This window comes from Oryctolagus cuniculus, chromosome 5 (assembly GCF_051225735.1).
Source record: "Oryctolagus cuniculus isolate XC-2025 breed Fujian yellow rabbit chromosome 5, ASM5122573v1, whole genome shotgun sequence".
Classification (NCBI taxonomy): domain Eukaryota; kingdom Metazoa; phylum Chordata; class Mammalia; order Lagomorpha; family Leporidae; genus Oryctolagus; species Oryctolagus cuniculus.
The window spans coordinates 39,921,275-39,945,607 of NC_142871.1; the positions used below are offsets into that span (position 1 = coordinate 39,921,275).

General features: G+C 40.8%; 1 protein-coding gene across 1 annotated transcript in view; it reads right to left on the minus strand.

Moving 5' to 3' along the window:
* Positions 1-24,333, minus strand: part of LAMA2 (laminin subunit alpha 2) — a 705,005-nt gene that overhangs the window by 259,610 nt on the left and 421,062 nt on the right. Inside the window, exons 22-26 of the mRNA XM_089333528.1 lie at positions 20,301-20,512; positions 16,322-16,428; positions 15,330-15,593; positions 9,104-9,284; positions 5,370-5,506 (exon numbers count right to left, since the gene is read on the minus strand). Coding sequence (XP_089189654.1) covers positions 5,370-5,506; positions 9,104-9,284; positions 15,330-15,593; positions 16,322-16,428; positions 20,301-20,512 — 901 coding nt within the window. The remainder of the gene's footprint in view (positions 1-5,369; positions 5,507-9,103; positions 9,285-15,329; positions 15,594-16,321; positions 16,429-20,300; positions 20,513-24,333) is intronic.

Sequence of the window (24,333 nt, forward strand, 5' to 3'; positions counted from 1 at the left end):
TTCAGCTAATAAACTGTAGGACTTGCTCCTGATTGGAGGAGAGCAGCGTACTCGGCGTGTGGGCAGCCGAGTTGGGATTGGCGGAGGAGGACTATAAAGGAGGAGAGAGACGGCATGCACCGGGAACATCTATGGGGAACATCTAGCTGAAGGAACACCCGTGCAGCCCCCAAGAGAGCCGGCCGGCGGTGTGCCGCTCCCCTGCGGAAGTGGGGAATGTGGCCAGGGGGAACTGCCCTTCCACGGAGGTGGAAGGGATAGTAGCCAACCCGGGAAGAACCAGCAGCAAACCCGGGGAGGGCCGAGCAGACGAAAGAACAGCGCAGGGCCCTGTGTCGTTCCTCCACGAAGAGGGGGAGCGACATAATGGTGCCGTGACTCGGATAGGAAACCTAGGGCGGATAGGAAACTTAGGAGGGAAGAAATGACTCGGATTAGGAAACCTAGGTCGGATAGCAAACTTAAGAGGGAAGAAACGGGAAGAACTGGGAAAATACCGGAGAGAGAGACTAGCAAACAGCCTAGGGAAAAGCCGGACGAAAAGGGTGCCGGAAGAAGCTATTGAAAGCCTAGGCATAGACTCAGATACGGACTACGGGGGGAAGCTGGGAGAAATCTCTAAGGTCGAAAGCGAAAGTGAAAGCTAGAACAAACAGACTCGGATACGGACTGTGGGGAGAAGCCAGGAGAAATGAGGGAGGAGTATTGTTGGAGGAAAGCTTGGGGAAACATACCGGGTAGAGAAAAATGTTAGGGAAATTGAAGCCGCGGGGGGCAGGCCGAGGCGGATACGAAAGCCACTTTGGGATTCTCAAGTTAGCCCGGGAATAGGGGGCGAAAAGTTGAAACCAGAAGCTGAAACGTAAGCCAGATTGGGATCCGTCTGATTAGCCCGGGGAGCAAAGGACGGGAAGCCAAACCGTGGGGCGGAGACGTAAGCTGGGTTGAATTCGCCAGGCTAGCCCGGGGAACTTAGATTGAATGCTAGTGGCGGACACGTAAGCTACGCTGTGTGACTCGCGGAGGCTGCCGCGCGCAGACAGAGCGTGCGGGGCTCAAGTACATAGGGAACGCGGGGCTGGCGTGAGGCCGTGGTTCAGACGCGAAAGGGTTAAGTGTGAGACCGCGGAGTGTGCGCGCAAAGCCGAGCCGTGCAAAGCCCAGCCATGCAGATGAGAGAGATGTGGGCTGAAGCGGCTCAGCCGGAAAGCCGCTGAGAAATAGCCTCGGGGCGGAGCCTGCCGGCAGGGCGAGGTGCCGGGAAGCCGCGGGGATAAGAGAAACAGAAGTTTAGAAGTAAGATGAGAGAAATAGGAATGCTGGAAGATAGAAGTAAAATGGGAGAAATAGGAATGCTGGAAGATAGAAGTAAAATGGGAGAAATAAGAATGCCCGGAGATAGAGAAATAGAGAAATAGAAAGGCCTCCCTTCAACATGGCAATAAGAAAGCTTGGATTCGGTCTGCCTGATTAAGTGAGGCGATGAGCACCCGCGGCGGCTAGCAGCTTATGCGCCGCAGGTCACCGAAGATAGGCACGAACCAACACTAATAAGTCTCCCCCACAATACGGCAATGAGAAAGCTTGGATTCGGTCTGCCTGATTAAGGCGGTAAGCGCCAGCAGGCGGCTCGACCAGAGTGTGAGCCGCAGGTCACCGAACACAGGCACGCATCAGCGCCTAAAAACCTCCTCATAACATGGCGAAGAGAGGACCCGGATTCGGTTTGCCTGATTGATAGGACTTGCAAAGAACCTGTGGCAACTCTAGCAAGTAGAGCAGAGTGTGTGCCGCGGGACACCGAAGACAGGCGCGTATCAACGCCAAAAAATAAAAAGAAAGGGGGATCTGTGGGGAGCAGCCCGGACTGGACTGAGTTACTGGAATTAAGACTTATTCTATGCATCTGCTCTCCCACAATATGGCGCTGGGAGAGAAGTAAACAGCTTCCGCACAGCTGCCTCCAGTTCAGCTAATAAACTGTAGGACTTGCTCCTGATTGGAGGAGAGCAGCGTACTCGGCGTGTGGGCAGCCGAGTTGGGATTGGCGGAGGAGGACTATAAAGGAGGAGAGAGACGGCATGCACCGGGAACATCTATGGGGAACATCTAGCTGAAGGAACACCCGTGCAGCCCCCAAGAGAGCCGGCCGGCGGTGTGCCGCTCCCCTGCGGAAGTGGGGAATGTGGCCAGGGGGAACTGCCCTTCCACGGAGGTGGAAGGGATAGTAGCCAACCCGGGAAGAACCAGCAGCAAACCCGGGGAGGGCCGAGCAGACGAAAGAACAGCGCAGGGCCCTGTGTCGTTCCTCCACGAAGAGGGGGAGCGACACATACCAGATTCTAGTCCTGGTCGGGGCACCAGATTCTGTCCTGGCTGCTCTTCTTCCAGTCCAGCTCTCTGCTGTGGCCCAGGAGTGCAGTGGAGGATGGCCCAAGTGCTCGGACCCTGAACCCGCATGGGAGACCAGGAGGAAGCACCTGGCTCCTGACTCCGGATCAGCGTGGTGCGCTGGCCATGGCGCGCTGGCCACGGCGGCCATTGGAGGGTGAACCAATGGAAAAAGGAAGACCTTTCTCTCTGTCACCCCCCCCCCCACTGTCCACTCTGCCTGTCAAAATAAATAATTAAAAAAGTAAGAAATAAAATTCTATTTGTAGGTGACATGATTATCTATGTAGAAAGTCCCAATGAATTTACCAAAATCAATCTATGTTACAGTACAGAAGGCTAAATATAAAAATAATTGTATTTTTGTATTTAAGGAAAAATTAAAAGCTGAAATGAAACAGCATTCACCTTTGCATTAAAATATGAGACACTGCTATATTTAACAGTATTTGTGCAAGGCTTGCATACCAAATTTATAAAACATAACTGAGATAAATTATCAATACCTAAATAAATTCAAAGTTATATTATGTTCACGCACTAGAAGATACCAGATTGTTGTCAATTCTTCCCAAGCAGATCTAGAGACTCAATACAATCCTAATCAAATCCTAGCAGGATTTCTGGTTGGAAAAAATGGCATGATGAATTGAAAATTTTTATGGAACTGAACCAGATCTAAATCATCTAAAAGGTAATCTTGGAAATCTTGAAATATGTCATTTCATGCCTTGCTAGAAAGGTAATCAATACCTTACATTATTAGAGGAAAAAGACATACACAAAAGTAACAGGAGAGAGAGTCCAGAAACGTATCAACATATAATTGATTTTAACAAAGGAATGAAAGTAATTCAATGGGAAAAGGATAGTCTTCTGAACAAATGACACTGAAAAAAATTGAATATCCATGAAAAAGTGAACTTTGACCATTATTTCATACCAAATACCAATTAATATTAAAAATGGAACAGGACCTCAATTTAATACCTATGTAAAACTTGAAGAAAACATACAGAATAAATCTTTGGGCAGTGACTCAGGCAGATATATTTACATAGGAAACAAAAACCATGAGCCAGAACACAGAGATAAAAAACTATTATTTCTAAAATTTAGATGAGGATGTGAAGTGAAAGACAAGCCATCATCTGGAAGACATATAGTTTTGGAATATATATATATATATACACATATATATGTCATAGGACTTGTATGTAGAATTAAGAACTCTTAGAACTCATTACTGAGAAAATAAGCAAGCCATAATAAAATAGGGAAAAGATTTATAAATGCTTCATGAATTATAAATAAATGATTCCCAACATCATTGTGTATAGAGAAATGTAAAAAATATGAATTCCTAAAATTAAAAAGACTTATAAACCCAAGTGTTGGTAAAGATTTGGAATGTTTTTGAAAGAGAAATGTAAACAAGTCTGCAAAAATACTTTCGACTTACACAATGATGCCCATAACAAAATTATTCATAATAACTCCAAAGTAGAAATGATTCAAAGGTTGATCAAATTGTAACAGGTAAGTAGATAATAGCATATCAAACAATGAAACATTATGAAGAAATTAAAAAGAACAAATTACAGGTATAGAAACAGCATGAGTGAATTGCAAAAGCATTAAAGTAGAAGAAAGCCAAGTCCAATGCAAACAAACCAACCCCAAAACAAAAACACAGAGAATGATTCTAAATATATGAAGTTGGGCTGGAGCTGTTGCGTAGCAGGTTAAGCCGCCACCTGCAGTGCCGACATCCCATATGTGCCAGTTAGGTTTGAGACCCAGCTGCTCCACTACCAATCCAGCTCTCTGCTATGGCCTGGGAGAGTAGTAGAGGATGGCTCAAGTCCTGGGGCCCCTGAACCTGCATGGGAGACCCGGAAGAAGCTCCTGGCTCCTGGGTCCGGATCAGCACAGCTCCAGCCATTGTGGTTTTTTGGGGAGTGAACCAGTGGATTGAAGACCTCTCTCTCTCTCTCTCTCTCTCTCTCTCTGTCTCTGTCTCTCTCTCTGTGTCTCTCTCTCTCTCTCTCTGCCTCTCCTTCTCTCTCTGTGTAACTCTTTCAAATAAATAAATAAACCTTTAAAAAAAACACCAAATATATGAAGTTCTAGCAATGATAAAACTACAGTGATAGAAGGTAAAAAAGCCTGTGTATAGGGGCACAAAGGAGATTATAAAACTGTAACCAATGGTGAAAACATCATTTTAAATGGGTACATTTCTTTTAATTAATACCTCACAAAAAGGTGATCAGGAGAACACCTTGAATTCCTCACCATTTCTTCCTGAACTTGCTCCTCCTCCCATAAACCATGGCATCAAGCGATGCCATCATCATCCACTCTGCAGTCAAGCCCTAGCTGGGAGTCATCTTTAGCCTTGTGGATTGCCCATCAGTCTACGAGTGCATCAACCCTCCCAGCTCCTCATGGAGACCCCACGATTGGATCCAGGCTTTCAGCTGCTCTCATCAGAATCTCATCAAAGCCTTGTAAACTGGTACTTCCACCTCTGCTGCTGGATAATTTCTTCAATCTGGAGTCTCGCTGAGTCATTTTCCATGGTCCATCCATGGAGAAAAACTGAGGAGTTTTTCCCGAGCTCAGTGTTGTAAACATAACTTCAGAATTCCTTCAACTACTTCCGGAAAACTCCTGTAATTACCTCCTCATTTCATTGTAGTACACTTTTCAGATATATTTCAGTGTGTCTAGGTATGAGGTTACAGCTATTTTGGGTTACAGAATTTGATTTTCCTCACTGTTATTTTCTTTTAGGTCTCATGGAGGGTTGCATACATGTATATTTAATTAATCATCTTTCCTATGATTAAAATCTAAGACACAGATCAGTATCTTATATTGTTTTTGTGATATAATTTGGATTTTGAAATGCTCTCTTCTACCAAAATAAAACTCTAAAAAAAAAAATCAGATGAATAGAGTGATTCACTCACCTTACAGCCAGTGATGATGCTGTGGCCCCAGGTGTTGGGTGCACATTTAGAACATTTCTCTCCAACGGTATTGGGAGGGCAAATGCATCGACCAGTTATTGGGTCACAATTATTACCCAGGTGGGAACAGTCGCAGGCTTCAAAAGCACAACAGGGGAAACAAGAGTGAAAATATTAAACACTGGATATAAAATATTGAGTTTTATATTGTTTTGATTGTGTTGTTTTATTTTCTTTACATTAAAGATCCTTGGAAATAAAAAGTTACAGGATATATCACAGAGGATTTGATCAATAAATGAACATTGTGTTTCATTTAATAATTTCAAAAGTTCAAGTATTTTTAGGTTTCCTATGAATTTTAAGGGTGGAAAGAATGGATGCTATCAAATTTCCTGTTAAATGTAATACCTTGTATCCAGATATTATAAAGCTTAAAATTTGCATATGTAAATTCAGCACTTACTTTTCTGTGCTGTATTCATCTTTTTGTCTTATTGATGACTTTGATTTGTGATAAAAGCCAATAAGCTTAATAAGCTTCTTAAATGAAATGCATCAAATATACATACTTTTACAAATGGCACATGAGAATGTTTCAGTTTTTCAAATAATAGAATTACAGATACTGTCTACATGTTAAAATTCTTAAAAAATTTTATCAAAGGCCTATTTCAATATTTTATTTTCTTAACCCTTATGCAATATTACACATTTTAAAGAATGGAAAAATAAAGTTTGAGAATCTATTCAATGCTGATCAAAGAATGTTAGCAATTTACTATTTTTGTTGACTTAGCTACTGAGAGTGTATTTTGTTTTACTTTTCAAGAAAGTACTTTTTTACATTTTTAAGAACTTTTGTATAAAGGTAAAAATTTTATGCATTTCATATAAGAGCATAACAATACTTCTCACTGTACCCTCCCCTCTTCACTCCCATTCTCCCTCCTCCTTCTTTTCTATTTTTCTTTCACTTTTTATAATGATATGCTTTCAATTTTCATTCTAATCATGTTTAACCTCCCCATTTGACAGGCAGAGAGAAACAGAGCAATCAAGACCCCAGGCACTCTCCAAATGCTGACAATGCGAGGACTACTTAGGTCCAAAGTCTGCAGCAAGGTCTCCCACAGAGATGGCAGAAACCCAGTTACTTGCATTATCACTGCTGTCTCCCAGGGTCTGCATTACCAAGAAGCCATATTTAGGAGCCAGAGCAGGGTACCAAACCCAGGTGCTCAGATGTGGGTCACTGGCGCATTAACCAATGTCTTAACTGTTATGCTTAAGGCCTGCTCCTAATAGTTTATTTTAGTGTACAATTTCATATCAAAGTAGGAAAAGAAACAGCAAATTCTTGAATTTTTGTGGAAGACAAATGTTATAAGAAACCTAATTGGTTCTATGATTAAATTGTTTTAATGGAATATATTAAGGTATTTGATTAAGTTGTCTTTTTAAGGGATCACAATTATCACTGTTTACAGCATTCCATACGAGCTGTGAAAAATGTTTAGCAGGATGCTGCTTTTAGGGTAAGCACCAGATAAATGTTAGTCGTTGTTTTTGTTATTATTGTTGGTGGTGGTAATTTTAAACCAAAGGATTTATTTTATATGTGCTGTTCATTAAGAAGAAAAGTAGTTAGCATTATGATTAAATTTATGTGCTAAAACATGTCTTGCAACAGTTTGAATCATTACTGGCAAATAGAAATTCTCTAAGTAGTTCTTCAGTGGAATCATAATAAGGAGCAGGAAGAAGACCCAGATAATTAGCTAGTTTCCCCTGCCAAAGTGCAATGTTTACCATGGTTAATATTCCTATTAGAAATAATAATGATAAACACACAGCACTTACAAGTCAGCCCTTACTCTAAATGTCTGATAGCCATTAACTCAACTAACTCTTACAGAGCCCCTATGACGTAGATAACTCCTGTTTTTCTAATCTAACAAATGCATTTTGCAGAGGGAAAATGAAGCCAAATCACTCAGTCGAGTTCACAAAACCAGTTGCTGATGAAGCCGCTGGATAAATCCAGGCTGTTTGGTACAATTCATACATAAAGCTACTCTGCCTGTTTTGTGCTTCTTTTCTCTTCTGATTCTCCGGGTTAGAATGCTACCGGGTCTGCATTTCTGCGATGTTATCGCGATTTCAAACTTTTAAATAACATTTTTGGCTCCACTTACATTTTTGTAATATATTTGAGTTTATAACATTGTTTCTTTATATTAAGTAAAAATAAGAGGTTTGGATTTAGAGAATAGAGTATTTTATTTTAAACATTATAAAATGCAACTCAGTTTTTAGAATATACAGATTTTTGGATTAGAGACAGTATACTGATGCTTAGGGAAGTTACAATGATGACACTCTGAATAACTTGTAATGGTTTAGTTTACAATAAAAACCCTCTCTCTCAAGTTTGGAGACTATCTGAAAGATATTGCCCATGAAATAATTTTAAACATCTTCCCCACTGCTTCTCACGTAAACCTGCTATGATAGTCAATAATGTTTTAAAATCTTACAATGGCTCTGAGAATATCGGAGTAACATGAAGGCCAAATCGATGATTTTAGAAAGCAAAGGTAATTTTCCACCTGGTGATTGTTGGGTTAAGGTCAAGCCTAACTTAGTGACACATAAATCAAGGCCAATGCTTGATCTTCAGTTCCTTCTGAAGTGTGCTAATTGTTTTCTTAGTTCATGATTGGGAAGGCTGTAGCTGGGCGTATGCGAATGCCACTTTTGGAGTGAGCCAAGAAAGCCCTGCTTGCATTGCCCCATGAACTAAAAACCTAGAGCCAACTTGTTTTTCTCTGAGAACAGGACCGTTTTCAAGGCAGCTGGAAGGCGACAAAAACACTTCTCTCATACCAGAAAAATATATTAACTTCCTCGATCCTCATACACATTTTGCAATAGGAAAAGTTGAATGTAGTAGCTTGGGAATAGAGTTCCAACAAAGATAATATTGACAGCAGAAAAATGGAACCTACAACTTCTAGTCAGCCATAACCATGGAGTGACTGACACTACAGAATCAGGATCTGCACACGGTATTTACTGAGTTCTTGCAAGCATGGTTATTTTTAGGGCAGTGTTTCCTTGCTACTGCAATGTATTTCATTTCTTACTTAACTTCAAGATAGACACACAGTATTCACTAAATAATCTGCACTACATATGAGGGATCTTCAAAAAAGTCCATGAAGGGTCAGGCGATTGGTGCAGCAGGTATGCCTATACTCCATAGCAGAGTGCCCGAGGGTGAGACCCAGCTTCTTTTTTATCGGTGTGCTGGGATGCAGGTGGGGATTGCTCAAGTAGCTGAGTCCCTGCCATCTAGCTGGTAGACCGAGATCGAGTTCCAAGTTCCCGCCTTTGGCCTGACTCAGTACCAACTACTGCGGGCACTTGGGGAGCAAACTGGTGTATGGGAAGATTTGTTGTTGTTGTTGTTGTTGTTGTGTGTGTGTGTGTCTGCTTTTTAAATAAATCTTTAAAACCTTCATGGGACATGCACATTATGAACAACTATAGACAGGTTTCAACATTTCCTGCACCCAAATAAGGAATCTTTTAATTCTGTTTTCCTATGAACTGTCTGAAGTACCCATGTATTGTGAAGGTGCATTTCTTTAAGTGAAATGCACTCTCACAGAAGCAAAGACATCACAAACACAGAAGAAATACACAGGACTCAGTCCCTTTGCACAGACCTATGCAGCCTCCTTCTTGGAAGTTGAAATATCCATGGGCACAGCGGTCACATTTCTTCCCTGTGACTCCAGGCTGGCACCAACACTGTCCACTCTCTTCACAGTCAAATGATTTAGATCCGAAAGAATTACAGTTGCAGGGAACACAGCCCCTTCCCGATTGCAGGCCGAAGGTTTCACGCTGGCAAAGAGGAAGAAAGTGAAAAATGGAGAAAAATAAATTTAAACCATTTGAGGCACAATGAAACAAGATCCACAATTCTAAGAGATCAGTTAGGAAAAGAGAATTGATGGGTTATCAGGGCTCTTCACCAGTTATGACAATTGGGTTATCATTTAATTAGATGTACTGTTCCATGATTGTCAAAGAGAAAAGTCTAATTACTTTCAAATTTCATTAAAGAATTAGGCATTATCTTTTTTTAAAAAAGATTTATTTATTTATATGAAAGGCAAAGCAACAGAGAGCAGGAGAGGAAGAGACAGCAAAAGAGAGCTTCCATTTACTGGTTCATGCTCCAACTGGACAGTGCAGCCAGGGCTGGGCCAGGCTGAAGCCAGGAACTTCATCCTGCTCTCTCCCATGTGTGGAAGGGGCCCAAGTACTAGTTTCATCATCCTTTGCCTTCCTAGGCACATTAACAGGAAGCTGGATGGGAAGCAGGGCTGTGGGATTTGAAAACTAACTCTGATATGGGATGCTGGTGTCACAAGTAGTAGCTTAACACACTGCACTGTAATACTGGACCCAGCATAATTTTTCTGTCTATAACATTTTAATAGGCCATTCCCCATTTTTCCCAAGGTGCTACCAGCAGTGTAGAAATAAGATATGTGCACTTCTTACAACTGACTTTATACTTGCTTCATTTCTAATCATCTGAATTGATGACTTTTAGATCCTTTTTTTTTTTTTAAATAGAGATTGATTGATTGATTTGAAAGAGTTACCGAGGGAGCAAGAGTGAGTGAGAGAAAGAGAAAGAGAAAGAGAAGGAAAGAGAAAGAGAGAAAGAGAAAGAGAGAGAGAGAGAGAGAGCGAGAGAGAGCGCACTTCCATCTGCTGTTTCACTCCCCAGATGGCTGCAACAGCCAGGGAAAGGTGAGGTTGAAGTCAAGATCCAGGAGCTTCACCCAGGTCTCCAATATGGGTGGCAGGGGCCTAAACACTTGGGCAATCATCTGCTGCTTTTCCCAGGCCATTAGGAGGGAGCTGGTCAGAAGTGGAGCAGCGAGGACATGAACTGGTGCCCATAGGAGATGCCAGTGCTGCAGGCTGTGGCTTAACCCACACAACACAGCACCAGCCTCTTCCTTTGCACTCTTTCAACCTGGTACAAACGCCTTCCTCATTAATGAATGACCTGCAACCTAAATTCAAATACCCTCTTCCCCTAATATTTGATCTATGTTTCATTTTTTCATAAAATCTTCTAACTGTCTATACAGTGTCTGTAGGATATGCCTACACTGGACAAACGAGGCCTTTTTTAAAGATTTATTTATTTCAAAGACAGAGTTACAGAGATAGGAGAGAGGGAGAGAAGGAGAGAGGGAGAGAGGGAGAGAGGGAGAGAGGGAGAGAGGGAGAGAGGGAGAGAGGGAGAGAGGGAGAGAGGGAGAGAGGGAGAGAGGGAGAGAGAGAGAGAAACTCTACTACCAGCTGGTTCACTCTCCAAATTGCTGCAATAGCCAAGGCAGAAGGCAGGAGCCAGCAGCTTTATCTGGGCCCCCATCTGGGGAATGAAACAGTGGATAGAAGATCTCCTCTCCTCTATCCCTCCCCCACACATAATTTTGACTTATAAATAAATAAATGTTTTTTAAAAAAAGAAAATGCCGTCGATCAAAAAATCATTCCTATTACAAAATTGAAAAGCACATATCTTTCTTAAAATACATCAGTGTTGTCTGTTTAAAGATATCATATTAATATGATATTTTAATCTGGAAAATTAGTCTCAGTAATTACTTATTGATAAAAATAATTTCTATTTTAGAAAATTAGTCCTAATAATTACTTCTTGGTAAAAATAAATCTTGCCACTTAATGTGAGCTTCCCAAAGAGAAATGAATTAAGCCTCATATATTTTTGCTCCTATTGTTAGCAGTATTAAAATAAGTTCTAAAAAACAAAATCACACTGAAAATTACTTTCAAAATGATTATAGTTAAGAATAGTTTTATTTTTTAAAGTAAAATGGGCTGAGTTTGATAATCATTTTGATCTTTATATTTACTCGTTTTATTTTTATTTCTAGTTCTAATTCAGATTTCATTATATAATTTAAGAAGAAAATTTACAACTGTTCTAACAAATGACATGATTTTTAATTAAAATTACCTATATAGAGCTAAATACACATTTTTATTCCAAAAAGACAATTTAATGTAAAATTCTAGCTACTTGGCATAATTAATAAGAAATTAGGACAATTAGAGCTCAAGCATGCCCAGTAAATATGGTTTATCATAGTAACAATCAACCAATTAGATGTTCATATTAGAGAAATAGTTGAATAAATTATGATAGTCATACTATGAAATGATATTCAATAATAAAATTCCATTTTAAAGCAATTCAATGATATGAACATGCACAGGATATAACATTAAGAAAAATATTAAAGAGAATATAAAATTATAAATATATTTCCATAATACATGCATATGATAATTTATAATGACACAGATATTGCTTAGACATGCACAAATAGAAACTTATATCCATATGAGTACATAGAAAACAGACTAGAATAAGGCAATATTTTAAACTCTGAATTTTAAAAGTAATCCTTTGCATTCATGCTTATTTTCTAAACTTTCTTCATTTAGCATATATATACATATAAATGTATAGATATTGCATATTGGTATATATGTGTATATATACATATATATGAGCATACATGAAAAATTCTTAAAAATTTTGTATTAATAAAATTGCAGGTGGATTTCAAAAAAATTTTTAAACAAACTATCTTTTAATACAATTTTCCTAAAAACTTTCAAAAACATTTTTTAAACTTTTGGTAGATAGAGAAATCCCATCTTCTGTTTCACTTGCCAAATGCCTGTCTGGGGAGGGGCTGGGAATGAAGTCGGAAGCTGGAGCAAAATCCAGGTCTCCCGCAAGGATGACAGAGACCCAATCACATGGGCCATCACTGCTGTTCCTGCTATCGACATCAGCAGGAAGCTGGAGCCAGGAGCTGGAGTTGGTACTCTGTTTTGGGATACAGGCATCATAATAGAATCTTCACCACTAGGCCAAATGCAAGAAACCCGTGAACTTTTTGAAGTATTCTCATGTATGCACATACACCTTTAATGAGAAAGTAAATACAATATTAAACAAATATGCAAATCCCAGTTATCAGTAAGAATTCTAAAGTTGATACTGTAAGAAAATATACTAGCAGAAATCTTTCTATTATACTTTTCTAATATTTAAATAACATAGCTTTAAAATCTAAGTTATACCAAAATAAACACTACCAAATTTCAGTAATAAAATATTCATAACTTTGTTCTTCAAAAATCTCTTTGAAACACGAGGAAAACCTTAGTAAACAAATTTAAGGAGCAAATGTTCCCAGGCAGTAATTGAGATTAATGAGGTACAACAAGCATGAGAGAGAGTGCCTGTCCAGTCCCAGTGGGAAGATGGATGAGCTCCCATAAATTCTATTCCCTTGGGGTAATAACACATTCTAGAATTCAGATACTATGTTTCCTATGTGCCAAGCACTGCTCTGAAGCCCTTCACAAATACGAACTCTTTTTATTCCTCAGGACGATCCTGGCAGATAATTGCTACTGTGAGCGTTCTTATTTGTTTTGTCATTGACAAGGTTGTGAAACTGAGGCAGAAAAAATAATTTCTGGGGTCCACACTGTGTTATAACGGGCTAAGCCTCTGGCCTGTTTGACCAGCATCCCGCATGGGCACCAGCTACTGTCCTGGCTGCTCCACTTCCGATCCAGCTCTCTGCTATGGCCTGGGAAAGCAGTGGAAGATGGCCCAAGTCCTTGGGCCCCTGCACCCGCATGGGAGACCTGGAAGAAGCTCATCTCCTGGCTTTGGATAGGCTCAGCTCTGGCTGTTGTGGCCATCTGGGGAGTGAACCAGCAGATGGAAGAACTTTCTCTGGGTCTCTTCCTCCCTCTCTCTGTCTCTCACTCTACCTCTCAAATTAAACAAATAAATCTTTAATAAATAAATAAATAAATATTTCTAAGGTTTCTTCATTTAATAACAGCAGTAAGATTATCCATGGGGCTGGCACTGTGGCCTAGAGGGTTTAGCCTCTGCCTGTGGTGCTGGCATCCCATATGGGTGCTGGTTCAAGTACCAGCTGCTGCTCCTTCTGATCAAGCTCTCTGCCTAGGGCCTGGGAAGGCAGCAGAAGGAGGCCCATGTGCTTGGGTCCCTGCACCCATGTGGGAGACCAGGAAGAAGCTCCTGGCTTCAGAGTGGCCAAGCTGTGGCCACAGTGGCTACTTGAGGAATGAACCAGTGGATGGAAGACCTCTCTCTCTGTCTCTCCCTCTGTCTGTAACTCTGCCTCCAAAATAAATAAATAATTCACCTCAAAAACAAAATATAAAAGTACTAAAATCTGCCATTTACTAAGAATGCTCCATGCTTGTGCCTTATATACTGTTCTATTTTCTTGCCGAGGCCTGGAAGGAGCCCTCCCCACCCCCACCCCCCGTCCCACCCTGGATCTCTCCCTAGCAGAGATCCCACAGTATGGAGTGCTGATGACTGCCAGCCCCCTCCCCACTCCCCCGATCTCTCCCTAGCAGAGATCCCACAGTGTGGAGTGCTGATGACTGCCAACCCCACCCCCACCCCACAATCTCTCCCTAGCAGAGATCCCACAGTGTGGAGTGCTGATGACTGCCAACCCCCCCTCCCACCCCCGATCTCTCCCTAGCAGAGATCCCACAGTGTGGAGTGCTGATGACTGCCAACCCCACCCCCACCCCCGATCTCTCCCTAGCAGAGATCCCACAGTGTGGAGTGCTGATGACTGCCAGCCCCCTCCCCACCCCCCCGATCTCTCCCTAGCAGAGATCCCACAGTGTGGAGTGCTGATGACTGCCAGCCTCCAGCTGCCAATCTTTTGAATGCACTGAAGGAGCTCTCAATGCCCTCAACGCTTATGTCCAAAGCGATGGCACTTGCAAAAGAGGACAGGCCTTTGCTAGGGGATGATGGAGTGAGGGTAAAGGCCTCAATAAATGAGAATAGTGGGTTACTAAAAGGGCGCCCAGAGGGATAGGCTGCCAGGTTACAGTGAGGGGCAGCAGGCTCTCACCAGAGAGAGAATCTGCCAGTGCCTCCGTCCTGGACTCCCTACCCCCAGAACAGACAGGAACTCACTCAGTCTATGTCACTCTGTTATAGCAGCTGCACTGGACTAAGTCAAGCTCATGCTGGCTCACAGTTCTTCAACACTTTTCCCAGTCAATGGTTGATTACAGCAAGGCACCAACTCAGGATTCCTCGAATGGGCAAGTTTTGCTTGGCAACTTTGCACAGGCCAGGCCGCGCATTTGAGATTCTGGCCGAGTGCACCGACTGAAGCTTTCCCTACCCAGACGTTGTCTCTTTCCCACTCCAGCTGTCAGTCATTGTAGCTGGAGCCCCTGCACGCTACTCCCTCTCTCACCTTTCAACCTTCTCAGGGGTTGCCCACAGGAAGTCTCTTCGTATCTGTAGCCGAAAACCCTATGATGAATATCCTACCGCAACTGAAAAAGCTGAATTATAGAATCAGTCTAGGAATCTCCAGCTAGGGAGAAGTGACACTAGGGTTTGGCCTGATGCCGTCAGATATCAGAATCTATTTTCTTAGAATTTGTGATAGTGAAATAAAGCACATCATGAATTTTCTTGTCTTCTTTACTTTTCACTTCACTCTCTCCTTCTTCAATACCCTCCTGTCTCCACAGGTCCCGAATCTACACACTGATAAATCGTGCCTCTTGTTATTCTGCAAGTATAGCCAGGGATTGATTCTTCCTTCCTTCTTTTTCTCCTTCTTTTTTTTGCAAACAGGCAACGCCTCAATCAGGAAGTGTCTAATTTCTGCATTTGCAGTTTGCACATTTAGCAACTGTTATTTAGTGAAATGCCACGGGGGAACTTCAGCTGCGGCAGCACACAGAACACAACATGCTGAGGCACAAGTCATGCAGTGCCTTTGGGATTACCGGAGCTGGGGCGCGGTAGGCTCCCCGCGGACACCCGCTGGAGCTGCTGGAACCCCACCTCTGGGGAGACCCCAGCACCCGTTGGGGTCTCCGTGGCTGCTCCTCCTGTCGGTGCACCTGCCTGCCGAGGTTGCACTGGCTCCCTACGAAGCCTGATTTACAGACACATCTTCCTGTATTGTCACATTGCGGCGACACAGAGCCAACGGGATTGCAGGCACACGGCACACAGAATCGCTTCTCTGGGTCCCACCACGTGTTGGGCTTTAAAAGCCAACAGAAAAATAAAATGAAAATGAAACCAACAAAGAGCATACGGCATAGAGAGGAGGTAGGCTTGAACAGATGATATTTTGAAACGTCCTACAGAAAGGCCAGTTTGACATCTGGGAAATGCTGGCTTCTGCTTCACAGCTTTATTACCAATAAAATGAATTTTAATGCAAATCCATCCACTGCCATGGAGGAATCTAAAGATGCTTGCTCTACTAAAGGCAGGCGATCAATAATCATAATACTTAATTGAACATTGTATTTTAGCAAAATGATATAGCCAAATATACTCTGATTAGCTTTTTATGTGAAAATGAGTAGCGTGCCCACTTGATATAACTTTTAAGTGGCAGAATCAGAAAAAGATGTTCGTCAAAAAAAAAAAAAAAAAAGGAAGTGACACGTTTTAGTGTCAAAATATAAAGGCAAAGGAATAATAGGGTTAAATTTATATGTTAGCTGCTTAAGGAACATCTGAATCAAAGCAAACAGTACAGAAATTCACCGTCAAAGAAATGTGGCTTTCAAGTCATCGCCAACGTACTGGATATTTAGCCCTATTTTGAGAAAACATTGCACTGCTCACAGTTATTTCACCTGTAGAGTTATGGAATTCTGAATTCTTCTTTTAATATACTAAGCTGTGCAAAGCATGGCATTGAAAGCTGGAGGAAACTTCCAAGGAAGAAGAAATTCTCAGGGCAGCTTCTGCTCCTTACCTTGCATTCATCACAGCGCCGCCCCTGCACGTTGGGCCTGCATTCGCACTGTCCAGTCCGAGCATGGCAGACGTCAGAGAAGGAGCCATTGACGTTACAGCGGCAAGCTACAAAGAGGAGAGAAATCTGTAGCTGGAGAAGCTTTCTAGTCATCTTAATGGGTTGCTGATCCCAGCTGGTAACACTGCCACCTACACAATCAGTAATGCAACATTTTCTGATCGCTAAGTGCTGTGTTAGGGATCCTGTTGTGTTACCCACCCCCCCACCCCCCAATTCCAGAAGCTGTGGACACCAACAGTCTCTTTAGCACAGTGTCAGTCACTTTGTGTCCTGCTGAAATATTAATGTCATCATTATTTTTCCAATCTTGAGGATGAAGAAAATTGAAACTCCCAGAACCTGTCACTTATACAAGTGACATGCTTACTGAGGGACAAAGCTAAATTCAGAACTTGATTGGGACTTGGAGTCCCCTGGTTGCAGTTACAATGCTGTAATGCTGTTTCACTTCTCCATAGGTACACTGGAGTTGGAGACAACTTAAAATATAATCCCATTGTAAACAAGGCATAGTGATGGCAAGGCTAAAATAATCTGAGAACTTTTCTAGATTACTAGCACTCAGAGTATAATATTAATGACACTATTAATCAAGGATCATTTAGCTAATTTTTTTTACAAGTTCAGTAATTATTTACTAAGTGCCAGTTTGGGGGTTAGGCATAAAAAATGAGTGTAAGGTACAATAAAAATGAAGCATTTTCAAAAATTTCAGGAAAATTCATGTACAAAAACCTGTGCATGGATTCCAAAATGTTTTCATAAATATAAACTTCCTAATTTCATTTTCCAAGAAACATTTGAAGTACTCTTTAAGATTAGAAAAGAATAGAAGCTGAAAACTTTGCTTCAACTCCGTTAGGAATATATTATTGTAACATTATAAAGAACTTTTATCTTAGAATTTTGATAACCAAAAGTAGAAAATATATTTAGCTTAAGTAATCCTTTGTCATTTTTGTGTTACAAAGTTGTCTGATGTTATTTTGAAACATATAATAAATCAGTCTAAAAGTTAAGCGGCCTTTTCAACAATTAGAACGGTAATTAATGGTTTACTCTGTTCTCTCCAAGTGTATTTTTAATGGTACATATAACTGCATTGATTCCTGAATAAAAAACATGAGGGGGAGATGACATGAGAATTTAGACTAATCATAGATGGTTTTGGTAAATTTTGTACAACGTCTTAGAATACTTTAATTTGAGCACAACTTAGAAAAGTACATTATAAATAGCTACTGTCCAGCCTGTGCTATTCTGATCACTTGGATCCACTCTACTTCCTTTCATTGCTTTTCTAAAAACTGCTTTTTCTTACAGCAAAATTTAGCCTATCTCCTAACTTGATCCAGGTGTGGTGTCCACTGAGGCACTGGCTCAAGCAGCAGCCAGGTACCTTCCTCAGGCAACGGCCTAGAATAGTCTATAGCTGGAGTGCAACAGAAAATTGATGAAGATATTTTCTTTAAATTTGATTTGTAGTTGGACACTCAGATTGTTTTACAGACTACTAATCTCCTATTAGGCTTCTCATTCTGAATTTTAAAACTCTCAAATTATTTAGAACTCAGAAGTCACTTTTTCTTAGAGTTGGAATGACAATACTAAATTTACCACAAATATAGTGCTAATTAATATCATTTTAAAAATAACAGAAGCAGGGGCCAGCGTTGCGGTGCAGTGGGTTAAACTGCAGCTTACAACAATGGCAGCCACTTTTGCAGTGCCCATTTGAGTCCTGGCTGCTCTGCTTCTGATCCAGCTCCCTGCTAATGTGCCTGGGATAGCAGCAAGGATGGCCCAAGGACTCAGCCTCTGTCACTCACATAGGATACTGGAATGGAGTTTCTGGTTCCTGGCTTCAGCTGCATACCCCTGGTTATTGTGCCTACTTGGGGAATGAACCACAGGATGGAAGAACTGTCTTTCTCTCCCTGACTCTCCCTCTCTCCTTCAAATAACTAAATCAACCTTTAAAAATAACCAAAGTAATATAAAATTTTGTGAAAGTGACATTTTTAATAGAAACATAAAATACACATAAATTTAAAAAACAAAACATATTTCTTTGTAGGTGTGTACTTTCCATGAACACATCTACAAGCAACTACTATATTTTTTCATGGATGTTCTTGTCTTTAAAGCTCATCACCTATGCATAGAAGAGCTAATATCTCTTATAAAATTTTAAAATAGATAATAAACATGTTTCTTATACTTCTAATCATAATTATACACTGAAAATCTTTAAAAATCATAATCATGTCTTTATTTCATGACAAGTAGTATCAAAATTGGCGACTGTCCAAAAATACTTTCATTGCCACATTCTTCTATGTGTTTGTAAGAGTTCATGACACAGATCTCTAGTTGACCATCATAAAATGAGTGGAACAATACCCTCAACTTCATGGAGGGCAGAAAAGGAGTTTGTTAAATGATTACCATAGCCCTAGAATTAGTGAACCTCAAGTACTCCTAAGTACCAGTGCATGCCTACTATGGAAGGAGCTACTGTGTGGACATCTGCAGGACCCTGGAAGAGTGGACTGGATACTCCAGGTGTGCTATACCCTTTAATCTCCACAGAAAATTCATGAACTTTTCTGTAGATGAGTCTCAAATGTCTTGCCCAGGGTCACATAGGCAAAAAAGCACAGCTCCTAGATGATCTGTTTGAAGGGAAGAATTTCTTCAGTTGGTACAACTATATCCATATACCCCAAATTCACTATGCTAGGGACTCTGAGCCATTTGGAAATACTGTTTGAAAAACATCAGCTTACAGTTGATATATATATATATATATATATATATATATATATATGCCAATTATTTGATATTAATTTCCTTTTGATTCAACACATTGCTACTTTCATTTTTCATAGTATCATGTTTTTTCATGGTAAAATCTGGCACTCATCTAATGATGAGCAGACACATATCTTATTGAAGTGGCAAACTCCATCAGGTCTTTGGTGCTTACAGTAGAAAGGATGATGGATTACATTTCCAAGGATTTCCAAAATTCTGCAAATCCTGGGACCTACCTGAATGAGTGGAAGAGTCTCTCTTCTTACATCATAAGTACAGCAGAAACGAACTGTTGGGCTGGCCTCACAATTAGCTTTGCTAAAGATGATTGCAGCTTGCCCATGGCAGCATGAAGTACCTGAGTGCTACTGAGGATTCACATTCCTCTTGACTTTCTACAACAGGCTCCCCTTGTATTTACTACCATTAATATGAAGCATAGGAAAATCCTATGCAACACTGAATACTACAGCTAAGGAGGCAAAGAACAGAGGAAGAATGTCCTTATCAATATGTATGAAGCCTTAGAGCAGTTAATTTTGTGTAAGGGAAAAACAGAAAAAGCATGAATTGTCCTAAAAGAAAGAAAGGTTAATCACTCAATTATAAATGCCAGCATGAGAAAATATTGGCACAATTTTACACCTATTATGAAATACAAGAATATGAAAGCAGAACTGGTCAACACCAATTGACAGGTACTAATGAAATAACATGGTCAGATAAATTTATTTTAAGCAAATTACTGGCCTTGAGATCAAAAAGAAAGGAGGAATGGGGCTTGCTTAATCCCAAGTTCTTCCTGCTATGAACATAAGTAAGATCATTTCAAAATCTTCTTCTTACATGTAAACAGAAATGTATATATTATTTGAAAAGCCGTGCTACTTCAACAATTCAACAATTTTCAAAGAATTTATTCTTGTAGCTAGTACAAAGAAATATTTTAGGATACGCAGACTGTGTGTCTGTGCTGCGCATCTATCATCCTTGTATTACAGATAATTTCCTGCTCTTCCATCTCCACTCAAGAACTCATCAGCTACTTTGAGGTACAATACATCAATTCTGTCAGGAGCATCACTAGTTCAGGACTTACGCTGACAGTTCTTTGCATCAACTGCGTCTCCAAAATATCCATCAGCACAGCGCTCACAGTACTGGCCTGTTGTACCTGGCTTACATATCAGACAGGAGCCAGACAAGCTGTCACAGCTGCCAGGGATGGAGAAGTCAAGGTTGTCATTGCATTGGCATGGCTGACATGATCCTCCAGGTACCGCAGGTTGTCCGAAATAGCCTTCTGCACACCTAAGGAGACAAATTTCACCAGTGAGTATTTAGAGGGACTTGGGAAACCCATGGGGGCAATGTTTCTGTATTTTTCACACTCTGCTTCTTCCAAGATGATGACTTTTCCTTATAAGTATTCCTTGTCTCCAACACAAGGTGATTAAAAGAAAATGCTTCCCTGTTACTGCATGCAGATTTGAAATGAAATCATGCCAGCACCACTAGTAATTAGATTACAGCCAGAGAATAAAAAAATCTTGTCACTTGCACAGAAGACAAGACCAAACACAACAAGAAACGTGCTGCCGGCACTGGGGAGGAACACGGGCCCCGGTTGCAAAGTCTTTGTAGAACCACACATCATGTGTCTCTGCACCAAGGGGTTGTTTTGTTACAAATACGTAAGGTTCACGTTTGTTGTTGTTGCTGCAATAGTGTGTTGTAGGGAAACAGACTCCCAACGAAATCCAGCAGAGAGAGTTCAGAATTTATTAAATGGAAATTGTGACTCAGAAGATTCTTACCTTTTGGGCAGGGGCCGTGGGTACTTGGATTAATGATAGGTTTGTGTGTACTTGCATATAGGTTAAGGGGCAGCCTCACTAAAGGGAAATCTACAAGGATGTCTCCCTATTATGGGAACAGGCCATACAGTGATGCTAAACTCTGCCTACCGCTGATATGAACAAACTCTAGGTCTTGAAATAAAACAACTAGAAACCATTTCACATTTTATTGGAAAAATCCAAAGCTTCACTTATTATCAGGTATGGCAGAGAATATTTAACAAATATTACAGTTTTAAATTCTCCTGGATTCAAACGGGATGTTTTCAAACACTCCTTCATGTTCCCGAATCACAGATACACCCTTACAGGCAGTGCCGATTAGACTCTGCTGTCCCATCCTTTAGTTCCATGTGCTCATGCTTCCCATTAAGCCACATTTGCCAAAGGAGAAACGAGACAGGCATCCGAAGTGTGACGGTCAGGCCAACCCAGCTAGGCCATCTCACCCAAAACAAGCCTTGCAGCAAGCGTCACAACCGAAGGGAACAACGCAATGTGCCAGAATATTATTTCCTCAATCATATATCATATGCTGCTTTTATGCTCATTTACACACAGATGCAGATGTCACTGTTTAAAAACGCACTTTCTACTACTTGAAATAGAAATGATTTCAGTCTAGTATATCCTACTGAAGATGTTTTAATAACATAATTATGAGATAAACTCAATTGTTTGGTTCAGATACATAATGATTATTCTGTTTTCTAGAAAATTTATAGGTGCTGTAATATTGTATAATTTTAATTTTTACAATTTAATAAATAAGGTTATGAGTTTTATTTATATTCATAAAATGTTTTATAAAATTATGAAAGTTGTATTAACATATTTGGAAGGATATTGCCATCCACAAATATAATTATTAACTCTTTAGTATAAAAACGGTATTTTAGTACATATAATTCTTCCAAAAGCCTTTCAGGAATGTTATTTAATAAACATAATAATATTATTTCGAATTTTAACCTGATTCTCCCTTCCCTATTTGTTATTCAAGACTTATGATCACATCCACATGTATTCACATCTCATTTTGTTTACCACTAAGAGAGTGACTTTGCTCCACCGGAATGAGAATATAAAATGATCATTATCACAGCCAACGAATACCTATTATTTTCAGCTCACTTGCCTTGAAATGACTTACTGCCCTCAGGAGAGATGGCATTATATAACAAGATCTTGGGATATCTCGTAACATAGATACCAATTAATAAGTCAAAAATGCTTTCACAACAATAAAAAACTCAGTGTAAGGAGAAAATAGGTACAATCAAATAGAATAATTAAAGAGTCATCTGCCTTTTATTTAGAGTGCAGGATATTTGTGAGTATACATGACAAAAATTATTATGTCACTCTGTTAGAAGTGGGACCATTTCCTGCAGCATGATCAGGTTTTACTACTCTGTGTGTGTGTGTGTGTGTGTGTGTGTTCCCACAGTAGTCTTAGAGACTGATAAAAAGTTTCATTAGGAATTAAACAGTAATTCTAAGGTCAGAGACTATAGTATGGCTAATCATATAACTTCTATTACTAATAATGGCACTTTATTGAATGATTAACTTGGATTCACCTAATTAATATTAATTTAGATCACAATCCTTTGGACCTTTTTGGCTTCTCAAATTTTCACTTCTCCCAAGCTACTGGCAATGTGAAATCTCAGGCCCTCTCATTTTCATATGCAAGGTAGACTGAGAGCATCTGAATTTATTTATTTATCGGCTTATTTATTTATCTATTTATTTATTTAAGAGGCAGAAAGAGAGTGAGAGCTCTATCCACTGGTTCACTTCCCAAATTCCTGTGCCAACCAGAGCTGGGCTGAGGCTGATGTCGGGAGCCTGGAACTCAATCCCAGGCCTCACACACAGGTGTCCTAACTCCACCACAAACCATCACTTCTGCCTCCCAGGGTCTACACTGGTGGGCAGCTGGAGTCATGAATCAGACCTGGGAATCAAACCTAGATACCCAGATGCGGGATGCTGGTTTCTTAACCTTTGGACTTACCTGCTGGGTCAAATATCTGCCTCGGGGCATTTTTCTTGTTAAAGTTTATTGGCTGCTCTGCTAGCAATGAGACATGTTACTATAACAAAGTCACCATTCTTTTTGACATTTGTTACCTCCTTCACCCCAAAAGCAGTATTTTGGGAAAAGACTCTTTAAATGCAAATAAGCTACAGATAGCACATGCAGCTGGGTGATAGAGAGGCTGCCACTGATGACTTCCTACAACATCAGAGGCCTGGAGGTGGCAAGAGTGGAGGGGGTGAGAGACAGCGGCAGATGTGGAAGAAAACAACCATAAGAAAGGAAGAGCACTGATGGGATTTTTTGTCTTTCTACATCATTTTTCAACAACATTTGGCTGAAATCTATGGTCCACATGCCCATAACCTGCAGGCTGAGAACAATGAAAGACTATGCCAATTACCAAAGCTCTTGCGTTTCCCCTCATACCTCACATGACAACACAACAACAAACTACCGGGCACTTTTCCAGATGATGACATAAATGAGGCCCAGTCTGCAGACTGAAGTACATGGAAAGGAAACACACATTGAAACACTGAACAGAACACCTGGAAATGCCAGTATGGAAACACAGAAAAGGAATCCACCATCTAGACGGGGATTAATCAAAGACCCTTCAGGACGAGAGTTGAGTTTTAACAGCTGTTGAGATGTCAGCCTTGGCGGAGGAGGGGGAAGGCGGTGGTCTTCCAGGGAGAGGGAACTGCATTCAAAGGCACACAAGTGGGCAACTGGAATACAAAGGGGTGTTGCTGTGTTGTAACACTGTTCCTCTTACTTTTTGTATGACAGTAGTCTCAGCTAAAGCCTGCGGGAGTTGGTCTGTTTACAGGATGCCTTTCTGCAAATCAGAAATACAGCATCCTCTCCAGGCATTTGCAGAAAAAGTGAAGGGGAGGTGGGTACATCTGGGCACCCAAGGACAATAGGGAAGGTGTGTTGGCAAGGGGAGGGCATGCTACATTCAAGACCCCATGTGGCTTTACGTGCTGACCAAATGGCACAATCACACAGGAATGGTCTGCTGAGACCTCCCTTGGAGCCAGGATTTGGCCAACACTACCATCAACCAGGTATAACTGTCTCTTTCATTTCTCCTGCAACCCTGGGCCTTGCATGCAAGGAGACTCAGGATTAGAAAGTTTTACCAGCATAGTGACCATGAGTGATCACACTTGAGCTAGCTTCAGACTTTATTGAAGCAAGAAATATCTAAATAAGAT